We start from the raw sequence: 17,538 nt of genomic DNA, 5'->3' as shown, positions 1-17,538 counted from the left end.
AACCCAAATCGGTCGCACCTGGGAATTCTTTATGCTAATTAGAGTAATTAATTTGATTGGAATTGCTGGAGAGTTTGGAACACAGGCATTGTAGATTCATGAAAGAGATGCAGAGCGAGATATGGATTAACAGTCCAGATTGGCTCAGGAAAGTTATCGCCGTGTGAATTAAAAATGAAGGACATTCTTAAAGGTCCAATCAGTTGGATGCTTGCCGACACAGTGAAACACCTTTTTGAGTAAACAGAGTATCAGCCGTGATACCAAATCACTTCCTCATCTCTGATGTAATGTAAGTAAGGAGGGAATACCACAGGTTCCAAGACAGTCATAGGTGAAGGTTTTATGAGGTTTCTTATCAGTTCAAAAGAAAATTAAAGTAACTCAGGAACACAGTGTGCATGTAAAGTGTACAGTTGCATTCTTTCTGTGGGGACAATGGAACTTGGCTTTGATTTTTGCACGATTCTCAGTCTCACGGTATGTGATTGTTGTTAATTGAACCCAGTGAACTCTTTAGTATGTTCTTGGGCATTCTCTGGAAGGCTGACTTGAGCTGCATTGTTTTGTTCTTTCTCATGTTGGTCAGCAAAATGGTAAACGAAAGTGGTTTCTAAAAGTGAGAGTAAGCACCTCGTGTAGCCTTGCACACTGCATTTGAATACAGGCCTTGAGAAACTAAAGTAGATCATAGAGCCATAGAATATGCCAAGTGGGAAGGAACCTACAAGAGTCACCAAGTCCAACCCATCACAGCAGCACCCCAACCCAACCCCACAGCTGAGGGAAGTTTCCCAGTGCTCCCTGAGCTCTGGAAGCTCAGGGCTGTGCCCGCTGCCCTGGCAGCCTTTGCCATGCCCACCACCCTCTGGGGCACGGCCTTTGCCCTGACCCCCACCTGGCCCTCCCCTGACACAGCTCTGTGCTGTTCCCTCGGGTCCAGTGACAGTCGAGATTACCAAATCACAAGAATCTGCCTGTTTGTTTATGCAGGCCCTGCCATTCTATTCAGACTGGTAGAACTTAAGCTATCATCTATTACTGGTCACTGAAAGTGAACCTCAATTGAGGGGAGAGGGGAGGAAAAAAAACCAAGCAAACCATCTTGATAAATATCTCTGTAGGGGAGGAATTGGTTACCAGATAGACACCTGCAGAGGACAAACAGGAAGAAGAGGTGCGGAAGGAATTATTGAGTTTATTGTAGGGAATTTGAAGAATTGCAGAACAACTGAGGCTTTAAGAGACTTACGGAGGTCGTTTAGTCTAAACCCATCCACTTAGAGTAACGTGGAACAGAATTGATGACCGTTGTGTTTGGTTGAAGTTTCTCTAAGGATGAAGGCTTAACCACATCACAGTTAATACATAAATTACCCTCCCCATGTTTAGTAGGAATTTCCTGTATTTTAATTTGTTCCCATTGTTGTCCTGTCACTCAGCACCACTGTCAAGAGTCTGGCTTTATCTTTGCCCTCACCACCCCCTGCAGGTGCTTATGCTCACTGACACCATTCCATTACCATGCTTAACAAATTCTGTTCTCAGGTGCCCCTCTCCTCATAGGTTCCCATCTCTATGGCCCCTGTCGAGGCTCACTCCAGTCCATCTATATGTCTCTCAATTTGGGGAGCCTGGCAGCAGGCTCACTACTGATGTGGTCTCACCAGTGCTGACTGCAGGGGATGGACCACCTCCCTCATCATGCTTGCAGTGCTCCCAACACTGCCCGGCGTTCTGTTGGCCTTTGCTGCAAGAGAGCCCTGCTATTTCGTGTTCAGTGACACCAGTGTTTTCTACATTGTTGTGTTCCAGCCAGCTGGCCCTCAGCCTTTATTTGTGCATGGGTTTATTCTTCCCTGGGTGCAGAATTTTGTGCTTCCTATTGAATTTCTGAAGCTTCTGTCTGCTCACTTCTCTGGATCGGGTTCTCTCTAGGACCCCCTGAGTGGCAGTAATACATCTGGTGTGTTAGCCACTCTTCCTGACTTTTTACCATCAACATATTTGCTGAGAGTGTGCTTGGTCCGATTGTCCAGAAAAATAAATAAAGCTAAGTGGTGTCAGACAAGACTGACCTCCAGCTGGACTCAGTACCACAGATTGCAGCCTTTTGGGTGTCTCAGTGCTGCCAGATTTAAGCCCACCCTGCAGTCATCTAAACCTGCTCACACTGTAAGCCTGTCTGTGAGGATGTTAGGGATGGCATTGTCAAAAACTTTTCTAAAGGCAAAGCAGTCAGCGTTCACTGCTCTCCTTACCCACAAAGCCAGTCATCATCCTGTTATAGACACCTGCTAGGCTGCTCAAACATGATTTCCCTGTTCCTTTCTTGCCCTTAATATGCTTGGAAGTGGCCCTTGTTAGCATTTCTTCCCTGACCTTCCCAGAGACTGCAATGAGGCAGACCAGCCTGTGGTGTCCTGGCTTTGCCTCCTTGCTCTTGAAGACAAGTTATGCTTGCTTTTTTTCAGTCCTCAGGAACTCTTGGGGAACGTGAGAGTCACTGTGCTTCTATGAGGGCTGCTCCAAATGTGATGCATCCTGTTTTATGATCATCATAGACTCATAGAATGGTTTGTGTTGAAAGGGACCCTTAAAATCACCTGGTTCCAACCCCCTGCTGTAGGCAGGAGCATCTCCCTCTAGACCAGGCTGCTCACAGTCACATCCAGCCTGGTCTTGAATGCTGCAATGGAGGGGGCATCCACAGATTCACTGGGCAACCTGTGCCAGTGTCTCACCACAATGACAGTAAAGAACTTGTCTAAATCTGTCCAGTTATAAACTGTTTCCCCTTGTCCTGTTGCTACATACCTTTATGAAAAGTCCCTCCCCAGCTTTTCTGTATGCTCTCTTCAGGTACTGGAAGGCCACTGTAAGGTCCCCCTGGAGCCTTCTCTTCTCCAGGCTGCAGAGCTCCAGCTCTTTCAACCTGTCCTCATAGAGGAGGTGCTCCAGCTCTGATCACCACTGTGACCCTCCTCTGGCCATGCATCATCAGCTCCGTGTTCTCCTTGTGTTGGGGCTCCATGATGATGGTGATATGGCAGTAGAGGTTGAACCTTCCCTCCAATATTCTGTTCTATTTTGTTGTGGTGCGTCAGGTGGCAGCAGAAGGGCAGTCTGATGTGTAAATGCAGCTGAAGGAAAGGTGTGTCTGTGCAGAAAGAAAATGGCACCCATTGACATCTACTGATATTTGCTGTACATTTACAGAGACCAAGCAATGGATATGAGCACAGAGGTGGTGGATGGTGTGTTTCAGCACTGGCAACAGCAGTGTGAAAGACAAGCTACGTTCCTAATGACCATGGAGTAGAAATCTTGAAGAAAAGAAACAAACTGAAAATAACACCCTATTGATAGGCTGAAAGGGGAAGCACTGCATGGATTTGTATTAGTAAAAGAAACAGGGAAACTCAGAGCCTAAGGTGCAAAGGGAATGGCTGTGACCTTTATTAGACCCAGAATTATTTTGGGAAAGCAGTGTTTCAGAAGGGAACAGTTTGGAAGCTGTTCTCAATCTTTCAGTTGAGATCTAGATGAAATGAATGTACAAATGTATATTGGAAAAATTACCTTGAATGTAAAGAGCAAATATGAACACTTCTGAGGAATGTGTTCTTCAGTGACTCAATGTTTTATTTCTTGGTGAGCCTACTGTGTTTCTCTTATTATGTCTTAGTAGTGATGTGAAGGGATGTGTGAAAGGCTGAAACATTAGGAATGTAAGGCATTCATGCCACAGATAGATAAGATACATAGTTGTATAAAAACGCTGAGCAACCCGCTTTGCTGTTGTGGCACTGGAAACTTGGATTTCTCTTGAGATTGCACAATTACAGCTTCTGTCTCACTACTAGGTTAGTGTATGGATTTAGTTACGTTTTCTGTTAATAGTAACTTCTTTCCATTAAAGTTATTAAAACCATGAGAAGACATGTAAGAGAGAGGTGATGTGACACATCTCTATCTGGTAATCATCAGTTAATAGACTTAAAGGAAGCAAATTGCTTAAAGAAGGAAAAATAGCTTAGTTTTAACTTAGTATTTTTGCTCTGGGTGATAACATTAAGATGTAATTGCCCTAATTAATAATTAGTTAAATGCCACAGGTAAGTAGCTTATGGCCTGTAGGTTTGTGTGGCCGTATCTTCTTGCTGCTGTGTCGCGTAGATAAAGCAGTGATGAACAGAGGCCTCTGGATGAATTCTTTCCTAGCAAAAGGGAGGAGGAGACTGAGTAAAGTTCTTCAGAAAAAAACTGTTTTTATTACCTTGAAGGTAAGGTCCCAAGTAACTTCCTGTTCCCAAATAATGTTAGTGCTTGGCAGAACTGCTCTAGGCTGGGTTTTGCTTTGTAAGAGGAACTGTTGAGCCTCTGAGCCATCTGCAGCTTAAAGTGAATTGCAGGGCAGAATGAAGTTGTATAGGGCAGTTAATCAGAACTATTGCTGCTTTTGGAAACTTTGTGTTTTGTTGTTATCTGGAACTTCAAGTACTTTCTTTGTTGCTCAAAGTTGTCATTTGCTGTGAAGTTTATTTAAAGTAGCATTAAAATTCATAACTGTAGAATTACCAAACAGTTGTGTGTACTTCTAGTTTGGTTCCAGTTTTATTTAGGTAAACTGTAAGCAAAGCTGTATGTTGTAGAACAAAGTGATTATAAAACAGAGACAGTCCTAAGCCATCCCCAGTACTTTCTGCTTCTTGTGCTGCCCAGCTCCTCTTTGGCAGTGAGAAGCTGCCACGTCCTTGGCTCTGTGCAGCTCAGCAATAACTCAGACATCAGTGTGTTATCAGCAGCAGGTCGCAAATCCAAAACATAGCACTGTAGGAGTAAAGAAAATTAACTCTGTTCCTACCAAAAGCCATACAGCTGGTTGGTTTGCTGCAGGGTTTAAGTGACTGCTTGCAGCTTTATGGGCAACTGACTGCTTTTCCCCAGGGAAAATTGTCTTCCAGAGTTGCTGCTGGAAAGTGGTGTTTATTAAGAAATAAGAAAACGCTTTACCCATTAGGGTTCTGTTGATGTCTCTCTGTAGACAGAATTCTAATTCACTTTGTGACTGTCTTCCTCTCTGGGGAAGGATGTCTGTGATGTTATAGCACTGGTTTGTTTTGAGAGCTGCATTTCCACAAAATTCCATATAGGAGATGGTTCACGGTGCATGGAAGTGGAAGAATTAAAAGGAAAAATTCCTGTAATTACTATAAGATATTAGAATTCTGATTGTTAGGACTTGATTGTCACCTTTTCATCTTATCCTTAATAACAGCCAACAAAAAGATTGTCAAGTTGAGGTGAACAAAGTGATTTGGTGGAGGCTTCCTGTGAGGGAAAGGTGCTGCTCATTCTGACAGCTTGGTTTGCTGTGTGCAGTTGGTGCCCTCCTGATCCTTCAGCTTTCAGCACAGCAGCTCTGACCCTGTCGGTTGATGGGCTCCAGCTATGAGTTGAGCTTCTATGCTGGAAGCAGAACTTCCTTTAAACCACACTGCAATGCTTATGATGCAACAAAATGGTGTGCACTCATGGTAGACCAGCTGCTGTGGAGACAGATTTGGGGCTAAATTTTATTACTCATCTTTGCTAAGTTAAATAAAAATGTTCTGTAGTCATGCTTAGAGATTTTGTTTCTCTGTAAACTGATGTCAACAATAACTTAAAAATCTTGATGTAGAGAGTAGGCTTGCTGAAAATGGCTTTGCCAATCATGAGGTGGTTAAAAGATCACAAACCCTTAAAGAAATGTTACTTTGCACACATATAACCAGCCCCCAATAACACTTGAGTACTCTAATACTTATAAGGAGCAGGTTGAGTGCCAGATTCCATGAGTGAAAAGCAGTGTGTCCTGCTGTGGGAGTAGCCGGATGGCTTCTTACTTTCCATCCAGACATTGTAATTTTGTTCTGGTTGTTCACTAGCACTGAAAAATTATCCTGAAACCTCATCGTGGAAGTGGTAAGAAGAGATTTAGTTTTGAGTCAGTGTAGTGTTGTGTTGGTGCTGTACTATTACAAAAAGTCTTATTTGAAAGAGTTTAAAAGGACAACGTGAATTACTAAAAGCCACAGTCTGTAAAATACAGGAGTTGATGTCCAGTTAATAACAGTAACTCCAGCAAAGCATAATGGGCTGTATTTTTCAGTTTTTGGTAGTTAGAAAGGTACCATTTCATCATCTCCTCAGCCTTGCTAGGAACACTTTGGTACTCTCTGCTGTGGGTTACAGGGTTTGCCAAGCTGAGCGTATCTTGTTTTTCCTATGTTATTTAGGACCCAGCTGTTTTAAGAGTTGCTTTTTCAGAGATTACAGGACCCAGTTTTAGCTTAGTGGTTTGTATATAGGAATTATTGTTTCTCCCTGGGTTGGGTTGTCCCATGACAAGAAAACAGCTGTAATAAAAATAGACCATCTCTTTGTTTTCACAAATGGTTTTAATTATCTTGTGCAGCTCTCTGCTGTGGCTTTTTTTTTGCCAGGGTTTTTGGACTCGAGCAAAAGGCACATATATGCGTTCATGCACACGTCTCTGTTATTTTTCCTTCCCACTTTGTGAATGTATATTAAAAGTTAGTTGAAGCTAACATCTTTTTGATTCGGAAGGAAATTGATTGGCGAGTGATGAGAGTTTGCAGCAAAGCCTGTTCTGTGCCATGTGTCCTGCCTGTTTGTTGGAGTCGGTTCCAAGAATGGTTGATGGTTGGGGAGCTGCCAAGGTGCTGAGGAAGCACCTATTGCATTTCATTGCTTTATTCTCTTTCTATTTCGTATGTTCCTGTGCTGTTTCTTCACTTCTTCTTTCCAGTTCTTTTACTTGGTATTAAACTCTACTGCAGAAAAATCATGAAAATCTTCTACTGAGATGTAGGTTATACAGGTCAGACTTTGGTGCACAGAAATGCTCCTGAATCAATTCTCTGTAATTTTCATGCAGGTCTTTGTTTTGGGAAGTCTGAAGGCAGCTGGGTTTGGATTGCAGACAGTGTCATTGGGAGCATTTTTCTCTGCAGGTTGAAGCTGATGGACCAGTTCTTCTGATCTGCAGGGTTTGCATAAGAGCACCAGCTATCCCAGTATTGAGGTAAAAGCAATGCTGAGAAGGTGGCACTGGGTGTCTGCCCACAGTGCTTCCACATTGCTTTCTTCTTTCCTTGGGCTATTTCTTTGTTTTGGTAGCCAGGTTAAATACTTCCAACTTAAAAGCTTTGGGTTCAGAGGAATTTCTCAATGTTCAGTTCCCTTTAGAAAAGGAAACTCAGGTAGATATTTGGAAGAATGAGATCAGCCCCAAGGATCAGTCTTGTGTAAATAATTGCTTGAGCGTTTTTAGGAAAGCTGTTTGAGGCTGTTGGTAGTTCCTTGGTCTTTGGTACTGTAATGTCTAGTCAGTTCATGATACTGTAGAGCCATCTTTTGGTCCTCTTCAAGGATATCAGTATGATTATCTCATTATCATTCCCTGCTGTGTGAAGAGTTGTGGGAAATTACTGTAACAAGGTCCAGTGTGAGACCTTATGGATGGGAGGGTGCTGCAGAGTTTGAAAGTCTTGAAGTAGTTCTTCTCACTTGTGCTTGCTTTCTCACAGAGCTCAGTTACCCTCACACTCATGTACTGGTAAGCACCAGGGCGTTCTGTTCTGTGTGTTAGGTGGTTGCACAGCATCTCCTGTGTGCAGTATGAGGTGGACCTACCTGCTTCTGTTAACCACTTATCGTGCCCTGGAGTCCCTTTGGCAACAATCTACTTTATAGATGGAGCTTTTCAATATTTTGGCAGTCAATATTTGTTTTAAGCTGGCCTTTTTCTTCAGAATCTGGCTTACTTAGGCCTCCATACTTATGTGAAGGTTAATGCTGGTAGTTTGTTTTCTCCTTATATGAAATATCCATCTCTTGATAGCTTCAGTGTGCTTTCCTGCTAACCCAACAGGAAAAAGAATGAGGGATGTGATGTACTGTAACTCTGTTGCCATCTCTGTTTAAAGCAGGGGCTCTTATACTGACACATAGGTAAGACTGCAGCACAGCTCAGTGAAGACTTCTTCATCTTAACACTGAGACATTCTGTTTCATTGCTGCAAGAAACGTCCTTTGTCAGTAAAAGCCTTTCTGCTGAACTTTGCTCTGCTGGGTTTTGGGGCATTTTTTTCTGATTTATATGTGTATATTCCATTACTTCTTTGTTCATACCCATTTTAATATCTCAGTTACTATTTTCTACGAGATAAGTTCATTGGTAGCAAGATTCAGAAGGGCAGCTGCCTAGAATAGATTTAGAAAACCTCACCAAATACAACTAGACTCCTTGATTTAAAGAGGGATGTGACTTTTGACTGCACTGTGGTGCTTTGGAACAAAGCAGAAATGGTTGTATGTAAGCACATGTAACAAGTGGTTCTGGTTTGCATTGTAGAAATGATTTAGGTGGGAAAAATATGAATTACTTGTATACACTATTTACACAACATGATGAATAGCTTCTGCTTCACCATCAAGGATTTCTCATTAACCAGTCCATAGCAGGGAAAAGAAAGAAGTTGAGTAGCTCTTCTGTGTGAAGTGAGGTGCTCCAGGACCAGAGGGTGATGTTCTTTCCCACTTCTGCCCTATCCACTGGAATGAAGGCCAAGTTTGGTTTCAGCCCTGATTTTCCTGATCCCATTTCTGTGTATCCAGGCAGCATCCTTGTGCTCTGCCCAGCACACCTCCCTTCCTCCACTGCTGGGCCTGTATTCCTCGAGAACGCCACCAGACCGTGTGCACTGCAGCCCAGACCAACTCTAATCTGAACCTCTTTGCTGAGCTCATGTGGACTAGTGAATGCCAGGTCTGTCACACTACTCAGGTTGGTTTGTCTGATGGCTAAAGGGATCTAAGCTGTGTTCTGCTATCAAAACCCTTTTTACTTACATTCCTTATATAAATGTCCCATGATGCAAACCTCAAAATTGCTTCCTTTTCCAATCCGCACTCAGCACTGTTACAATGTCTGTTTTTTTCCTCCTAGTTGATTACTCAGCGTTTTCCTTCTGTATGTCATCTTATAGGCGTAACTTATATGTCCTTAAGACTTATTTTAAGGAGAAACCAAGAAAAGCAGGAAACAAAAACAGCCTTGTGAAACCACTTTTTGAAACTTGAAATTTTCAAATACCTACAAAGTTACAAAGCAAGGAGTTGCCAAACTTGCTGGTTTTGCTCAGCCTTACTGCGTAATTATAAGAGAGAAAGGAATCTCACTGCCATGTGACGGCCTACAGTCAAATAGAGGTTTCAGCCTTTTAGGGGAAAGGGTGGAAGTGTGTATTAATTCCTTACAACAAAAAAATGTCCAGTATTGACGCAGCCACAGAATCACCAAGGTTGGCAGAGACCCACAGCATCACCCAGTCCAACCATCCATCCATCATCAATAGCTCTCACTAATCCATGTCCCTCAGCACAACATCCAAATGTTCCTTGAACACCTCCAGGGTGGGTGATTCCACCACCTCCCTGGGCAGCCCATAACACTGCCTCAGCACTCTTTCAGAGAAGCAGCATTTCCTAACATCCAGCCTGAGCCTCCCCTGACACAAACACATCACTTTGAATCGTTTCTGAAATACAGGTCTCATCTCTTACAGGTACGTAACTCATGTGTCTTGTTGTTTTAAAAAATATACATATATATGTACAGAAAAACCAACACAGAACAGCTGACATAGATGCAGAATGCTTTATATATAGTTTTTTGAAATAAAACTTCTAGTAGCGAAGACTTTTCCAGACTCTTGTCTTGCTGTATACGTGGGTTTTCAGTGCCCATTGTTAACATCAGTATGTTAAATAAATGTTTTCCTTATTGCACATTTTTGTACTGGATTATGGAAATAGCAAATTCACTCGGAGTCAGTTCACCTCTGACAGGTAAAGCAGTCTTTGTCCTTAAAAGTGGTTTCTAAACAAATGGAAGTTTTTCTCAGCAGCAGCCTGTGCAGTTATTTCAGTTGTTTAATTATACCATGTGTGCCTGCATGTTTTCAAAGCTACGCCTGTATAATTGTCACAGGGTTCTGTTCTCACCTAATTGTCTTCTGTGCTTTGAAATGAATGTGAAATAAAATTACCTTTTAAAGCAAGTCCATCTTTGAATGAATCCCATCCATGAATGAAGGTCCCACAGTAACCCTCTGAAGGGCTTTCTAGCCTTTGCTGGCTTTTCTTCTGCTATTTACACCCACTGGGTTTGCAGGGTAAGAAACTTCTTATTTCTTTCCTTGCTTTGCTTCAACCATGAACTCAATGCTGCTTTTCTTTCTACATTTTTCTCATGATTTGGTAAAAGAAAAATAAGGCCCTGCTCACCTCCCATCCATTTTCTGGATGTGTTGGTGGTGTCTGGGCTGTGTCCCTCGAGGATTTCTTCCTTCTGCACCTCTCACACGAAGACAAAAAAGTTCAGTGGTAAACTTTGCTGTCGTGGATTAAAATACCACTGAGGATGATGCAGTTTGCCCTAAGAGCACACCATGCCATAGGGGAGGCTTTGGAGAAAGCACTGTGGTTAGGGTGGGAATTCAAAGAACAGCGTCCCAGAAGCATGTGAGGTCCAAACGTCTGACTGCAAAATGGGTTTGTTCTAAGCCGTGCTAGTGCTGACCTGTCTGAGCACACACGGTGAGACATGGCTTTCTGCAGCTGAACATAACTGCACTTTGTCTTGCTGGGATGCTGTGAAATGTACAAAAAATGTTCTTGCCATTTGTACGTGGTAGCAGCTGTCCATGATGTTTATTGCTATTTTTCTCCACTGTTTTTTTTTCTTAGCACGAGCTAAATGAATTGTGTGTGCTTTTTTCTTTTGCTGCTCTCTTCAAAATAGAGAGAATGCACTTTTACATTGTGCAGTGGAAGCATCAAGTAGCTTTTAACCTGATAATAACCTAATGAAATCTGGCTTGAATCATGCTAACATTAGATTTCATTTTGATAATAAAGTGCACCAGTGGAGTGCATTAGGAACAGATCGCTCTGCAGAGCAGCAGTGTGATATGGCTGCAAAGGGACGAGGGCAAATCAGCTCCTGGCTGGAGGGGTTCCAGGTCAGGGCTGAGAGGAAACTATAGCTCTGTGTTCTCTGGGTACAGGCTCTGTTTGTCAGATCCCGGTTGTGTTGTTTTCTTCGTGTCACCATCCATATTCCAGCCAGCTCGATCTTCTGAAAGGGAAGTGAAAACTTCTGAAGTGAGTGCTGGCCCATGCGTCTATTGCTGTGCTCACTGCAAGCCTTCTTCAAACAATAACAATTCCCAATTCATTGTGCATGCGCATGCACAAAAGAAACATGATGAAAGCTGGCTTTCATCTCTTTGAATACACAGAAAATTCTGGGCTGCTTAAAATTGAAGTTTGTCAGGTGGTTTAAAATCAACAAGCTGAGACCAGTGCAGCATAAGCCATCCAATAATCTACACCTTACATGTACACCTCGAGAAGTACACCCTCCCTGCTGTCTCTATTGTAAGAAAACAAAATGGAAACACTTTTATAATCATTCAGTATTGTAGTTTCTAGTTTGTGGTTGTAAATCTCCCTAGGCTGGTTTTTATGCTAAAAGTTTGTGCGTTTTCCATGAACAACTTCCTGCTCATAGAGGAGTTTCTTGACTAATGGATTCTAGATTGTGTGCCTCACTGGTATGTAAACAATAAGATACGATTCTTCAGCTTGATTGTTTGAAGAGTAATTAGGAACTTTGTGGCAGTTGGGAGAACTAAGCTCTGTGTGACTGAGACATGCTGGCAGGCAATAGGCTCCTGAAACATGAATTGAGCTGATCAGTAAGACCTGCAGGTTGGGCTGTGTAAGTGCCAGTGCATGCATGTGGTAACTCAGATGGATTCAGGTGCGTGCAGGCCGGTCATTTCTGATGGGATTAAGCTGATAGATTTTTTTTCCCCCTTTGTTCTCAATGAGAATGGTTGAATATTAATACATTAATTTTAATGAGCGTATTTTGCAGGCTTAGAAATGAAAATAAGTTTCAATGCATGCTTCTGCTCTATGTGCTTACTGCGTGGTTCCAAATGTAAATTAATCCTCACCTTCATTAATTGTGTTTGCATTATGTGCTGTGCTGTTTCTCCAGGCAGAAAACAGCAGTTCTGTAAGTTCAGGCTCCTTTGGGCTGCAGAGAACAGCTGTGCTGGGCTGGATGCTTCATTCAGCTGCTTTCTTAAAGCACGGAGCTTACGTAGCTTGGCAGAACTCATCACAGGATCAGGCTTAAGAGGTGTCCTCTGAAGTCTTGTAAATTGAGATCATTTCTAAAGTATTTCTCTTACAAACACTTTCACCCTTGCAATATTTAGGTTTGTGTGGCTCTCAGCTGCAATCCAGTAGTTAGAAGTACTGAAGGCCACTGATAATATGGTAATTTGAGCAAGTTGGGTAGTATTCTTTTTGTGGTGTGGGTACCATCTGTATCTGCAAGCTGCAGCAAGTAAGAACTTTCTGTATGGTCGCTCTTGCAGTATCTCTGTGGAAGTACCAGGTTTGTAGTAATCACAGTATTTGGACTTTTGATTTGCACTGCAGCTTCAGAAAAGGATCTTGTGTTACTTAAATGTGGCCTCCCTTCTCAAATGCTGTTTTGTATTGAATGTAGAGAAGGTTTGGACTGCTTGTGGTGATATCGGTTGGAAGCACCTTGTGTGTAGTGTTTTGTCCTTGAGGTGAAGCCATCAGCACCTTCAGCTAACACTGTTTTCCCTGTTGGCAGTAGTACTGCATGCAGCAAATGCCTTGGTCCGTGCTGCTTGCAGTGCTCAGGGACACAGGTCCAGAGGCTGAGCAGAAGTGGGCAACAGATGGAGCTCGGGTGGACACATGGGTGCATGAGTGGTTTTGACCACAGCAGACAGTGAGAAGTTGGCACAGCGAGGGGATGTGGCACAGAGGGATTGCATTAATAAGTCTTGAGCAAGGATATCAGGGTACTTCAAAGTAATCTCTATCTGAATATAGCAGCACGCTATTTAATTTGTCTGTAAACATCAAAGCTACATGACGTGTATTGGCCCCTATCTCCTTTTCCCCATCCTTGAAAACCAAGTAGAGGATTGAGTACATAAGTTCAAAGAATAGTAGGAATACCAGTTTGCTTTAGTGTCATTTGCAGTGGGTGCTGGGAGGGTCAGGCGAGCAGGACTGTGCTGAGAGAGAAGGCTGGGCAAGGATGTCTCATCCTCTTCCAGAGGCAGTGTTTCCTCTTCAGTGTTTTGGAATTACAGCCCCGGGCCATATCCTCAGTCTGACCAAATAGAGACAAAAGACTTAGAGAAACAGGTTTCCCTAAACTTACTTTTTAATTTAGTAATTCCTTTCTACTGTGCTTGTGGGTTTTTTGATAGCTCTTTTTGGGGGGTTTTCAAACAGTAATAACTTCTTACCCCAGGACATAGGACATCAATAAAGGCAACATTTTCAGACAGAAGAGTAAACACTGGTAAGATAAAAACATTGTTCAGACACAGTTGATGGACAAACTGAGGAGACAAGATCAGAAGACCTTGTAGGTCAGGATGTGAATGCTTACAGATCGTGGTATGGTAAAGACTAAGGCCTTAATGAGCCAAGTTTGGTACTTCAGGAAAGGGAAGGAAACTAGAAGGAGAATGAGCGTGGCAGTTTTGTTGGCAGCATAATGTATCTACACTTCAAAAAATAGATAAGAAACTGAAATCAGTTTTGAGTTTCTGGGGATTAATATGTTGACACTCTCTTTATCCAGATTCAAGATCCAGCCCATATTATGGCTGGCACTGGATCCAAGTCAGGAGTACCTGGTGGGTTGTATATGAAATCACAGCTTCAGATCACTGGTAAGTTGTTTGAAATTATGTATCTTTTCCAATAAAAGCATATAAGGAAAAAAAATCATTTGTTTGTTTTTCTCCTGATAACTAAATAGTAATTGTAGTAGCATGCTTCAGCAAGCTTTTAGTAGTACAAAGCCCACGAGAAATAGCAAAATAAAACTGATGATGTAACGAAATCGTGACTTGGCAGAAATATTTAAGATTTTCTCAGAATGTGTTTTGATATTATACTTTTTTGTGTAAGGAATGAAGAAATGAGCAATTAATTTAGAGTAGTGTTAAATCAGTTGTACAGAACAGTAAGAGAGAACTGGGTAGGTGTAACAACGTAATACAAAACTGCTTTCTATTTCTAACACCTGGCACAGCACCGAATCTTAACAATTTCACTATCTTTTTTACATCTCAAACTGAGTGAATTTGCATTACTGTTTATTGTATTGGACTTCTTTGTTAAATATTTTCAGTCATGATGAGAATGTTACTGCAACTGAGGACCAGTAGATTGCATAGGAATGGGTTTACGTGGCCATGCTTTCCTTTTTGTAGTGCCATACCAACAGAACAACTGCTGAAACTTAGCAGGTTTCTCTGCTCTCTGACTAACAAGTTTTACTCAAATGTGAAAGCTAAAGCCTGAGAGTGGAAGGTTTGTGGATGTATGCACATGTATATTTAGAAACACTGAGGCTAAACTTTGCACTGTCAGTGTGGGGATGTATGTAGAAGTTGTACAAATGAAAAGAATTCTCTTATACAGATGGGAAAACTTCAGGCAAAACAGAAGGTTGGAACTGAATAAATTGTGTTGCCCTTAGCTGTCACTTGGAGGACACAAACACAATTTTTCTCAATGGACTCTGAAACTTGAAAAAAAAACTCTTCTCTACAGACTGATATTGGAGATGAGAATTGAAGGGGTTTCAAAGGCAACGTGTCTCCCTATAGCCAAGGGAAACCTATCTAAGGATTATGTTAGTGATGCCTGACTGAGGTTTGCTCCGTTAAAGGCATGTAAAAAGTAATGTCTCATTTTTAGAATGAAGACTGTTATGATGTTCATCTCTTAATTTCTTTGCTGTTCAACCACAGTCTGCAAAACTTTTTGTGCAGGCAGACTTTGCTTTCTCTTAGGAAGTTCAGTAAACAGCAGCCCCCATCTGTCCTAAATCAGATCTTGATGTCTTTGAGACACCTAGTGATGTTGAGACATGGATTGCTGCAGTATCCAAGTACTGGAGACATCAGGGGAAGGTCATGCTTGGAGATCAACGCCAGCTAACTGAACTAATTTCAATGAGAGCTCAGGTGGAGAGAGTGCACTTCCCTTGGGAGCAGTTCAGAGCAGTTTATACTAAGCTACTTCTCTAAATCTCTAAAGGAGTATAGACTATAAAAGGAATCTAGGTAGATTAGCCATATGGGCTTGAATTAGTCATCTTTTTTTAATCATGTAGTACAGCTTAAGTAGTGATGAAAACACAGGAGACCAGGCTGACATCTGTAGCAACAGAGAGGGGTTCGTTGGCCAATTAGAAGTGATCAGGTATTTGTTGTAAGTACTGATTTGTAAGCTTAGTGCTGTCAAAGAATCCAAGAGTCCTCCTTAGATAAGAGCTAAATAAATATTTGGGTAGACTCATGCAGACTAAATCAAGGCAACACACTCAGTATTTGACAAGACAGGAGTATTGTAGTTGATGTTGAATGTTTAAAGAATAAAAGTTTCAGGTTCCTGTTGCTGTCCAGATACTAATATAAAGAATATATTTGTTAGCATGAAAAAAGCTCTGGAGCTGCAAGTGTCATCAAAGTTTTGCTCTAGGACAGTAAGTAGTTATTAGAGCTCTGAATTGGCCTTCAGTTAGATTTTATATGTTTGCTTTGATACATGAAACTTTACAAAAGGTTCCCTCCCTTAAATGTCTTCTCATCACCAGCAGTGACACTTGCCCAGGTTTCCTTAGTGAAGAAGATGGATTGTGTTTCAAGCTTTATAAGAATCAAGTGTAATAAACTAATAAAGTGTAATAAATAAAATGATCCTGGCTGGGGACAGGGAGCAGGTTAGGATAGGCTGTAGATGGTATTCTCTGTTTTCAATACTGATGTGCTTTTGGGGATCTAAAACTGGTAATTATCAGTCATAGTGTTTGATGCTGTAGAGGAAGTACTGTTATGTATTTTAGACTTTTGTGTGAGATGTAACACTGTACAGAATAGCCTGAAATGCAAAAACATTTGTTTTCCACGTGTGTTTTCTCTCTTGAAGCATTACTGTTGGCCATCAATGATCTAATACTTGAATACTGAAGTAGCCAGCTGAAAAATATTATTTGTTGTTGAAATATTCCATTGATTATAACTTTTCTCTCTCTTAACAGTTATTTCAGCAAAACTAAAAGAAAAAAATAAGTGGTTTGGACCAAGCCCTTATGTGGAAGTCTCAGTAGATGGACAGTCAAAGAAGACAGAAAAATGCAACAACACAAATAGTCCAAAGTGGAAACAGCATCTTACAGTGTATGTATGACGGTTTTCTTTTCTAGTTTGAGTTAAATTAATGCTATGCAATTGACAGTGAATTTAAGAGTGAGTTGTGTTGATATTTTAGACAAAGCATTCTGCGTTGCACAGTATAGAGAGATTTGCATAGTTCTTGAGGGCTAATTTAGTCTGATATATGTATTTAATAAAACAATTGCATTATGTCCCGTAGAAAATACATAGTGCTTACAAGGGTGTGTATCAATGTGTAAGAACTCAGCTTTAATTGTGTAAGTATTAGGAAAGCGAAGATAATCTGACGAGGCTGACAATCCCATTCATGTTTTGCTTGTCACATGTAAGGTTAGTTTTTCATGGCTAAAACGCATAGCTCTGTGTAGCAGTGTCCTACAGTGTGTTGTAGCACTGTTAGTTGGCTGTGTCTTGTCACTTCCCACTTCAGTCACAAGTACAAAATTGCTGTTGCATTTATACCTAAAAAGTACAAAACTAGCATTACTTTCAAGAAGAAACAGAGTTGGTGTTTGCTTATTGTAGTGTTTGTGATGTGAGATGATAGGAGGTATAAAGCACTGACGTTGGAATAAACACAGAAGCAGTATATTAAGTGGAGCTACTTACCCCGCAGGGATTGTTTGGCCATGAAGGTCTCTACTAATAAACAATAGATGTGAGATGACCTACTGAGAAAACAAAGATTCATTAGCAATGCATTTCCCACAGTTGAAGTAATTAAAAATACATAAATGTTTGAATGTTCCTTACAGAAGAATATCAATATTAAAAGTCATTCCGAAGTTCTTTTTAGTGATTAAAAAAAAAAAGAACTCACACACAAAAAAAGGAAAAGAAAGAAAAAAACAACATGTTTGTACAGTGGCAGCAGCTCATACTGAGATAATTTGTTTCTGTCATAAGGCTTCTGAAAACTCAGGGGGACGTGAGGGGCATGTGAATGTTTTACCTCTGGAGGTGACCTCTAAGGAATAAGTTTTGAGAGTTTATTCTTAATTGTAATGTCATCAGCTTTTTCATGATGCTCTTCCTTCTGCTTTTGTCAGAATACTTCTATGAAGGAAAAAGTCTCTCTAGGCTTTCTGGCTTTTCTTATCACTGTGAGAGCGCCTATATTCTCCAGGGTTTTCCTGCTCACATA

The 17,538-nt window shown here is 41.3% G+C and overlaps 1 protein-coding gene across 6 annotated transcripts in view; it reads left to right on the top strand.

The window, feature by feature from the left end:
• LOC146757788 (E3 ubiquitin-protein ligase Itchy-like) overlaps window positions 1-17,538 on the top strand; it is a 57,507-nt gene that overhangs the window by 8,565 nt on the left and 31,404 nt on the right. For 5 of the 6 annotated variants that reach the window (XR_014935917.1, XM_085520124.1, XM_085520123.1 and 2 more), the window contains exons 2-3: window positions 13,787-13,877; window positions 16,259-16,397. Coding sequence is in view for 5 of the 6 variants with exons in the window: in XM_085520123.1 (XP_085376249.1) it covers window positions 13,787-13,877; window positions 16,259-16,397 (230 nt within the window). In the remaining variant the exon portion in view is untranslated. Of the gene's footprint in view, window positions 1-7,022; window positions 7,094-13,786; window positions 13,878-16,258; window positions 16,398-17,538 lie in introns of all 6 variants that reach the window. The other variant, XM_085520125.1, reaches the window with a different exon arrangement.

This window comes from Coturnix japonica, chromosome 19, assembly GCF_054131305.1.
Source record: "Coturnix japonica strain WE chromosome 19, WE-NBRP24, whole genome shotgun sequence".
Lineage (NCBI taxonomy): Eukaryota > Metazoa > Chordata > Aves > Galliformes > Phasianidae > Coturnix > Coturnix japonica.
Note: the sequence above shows the minus strand (reverse complement) of the source record. Positions and strands in the feature narration are given on the sequence as shown.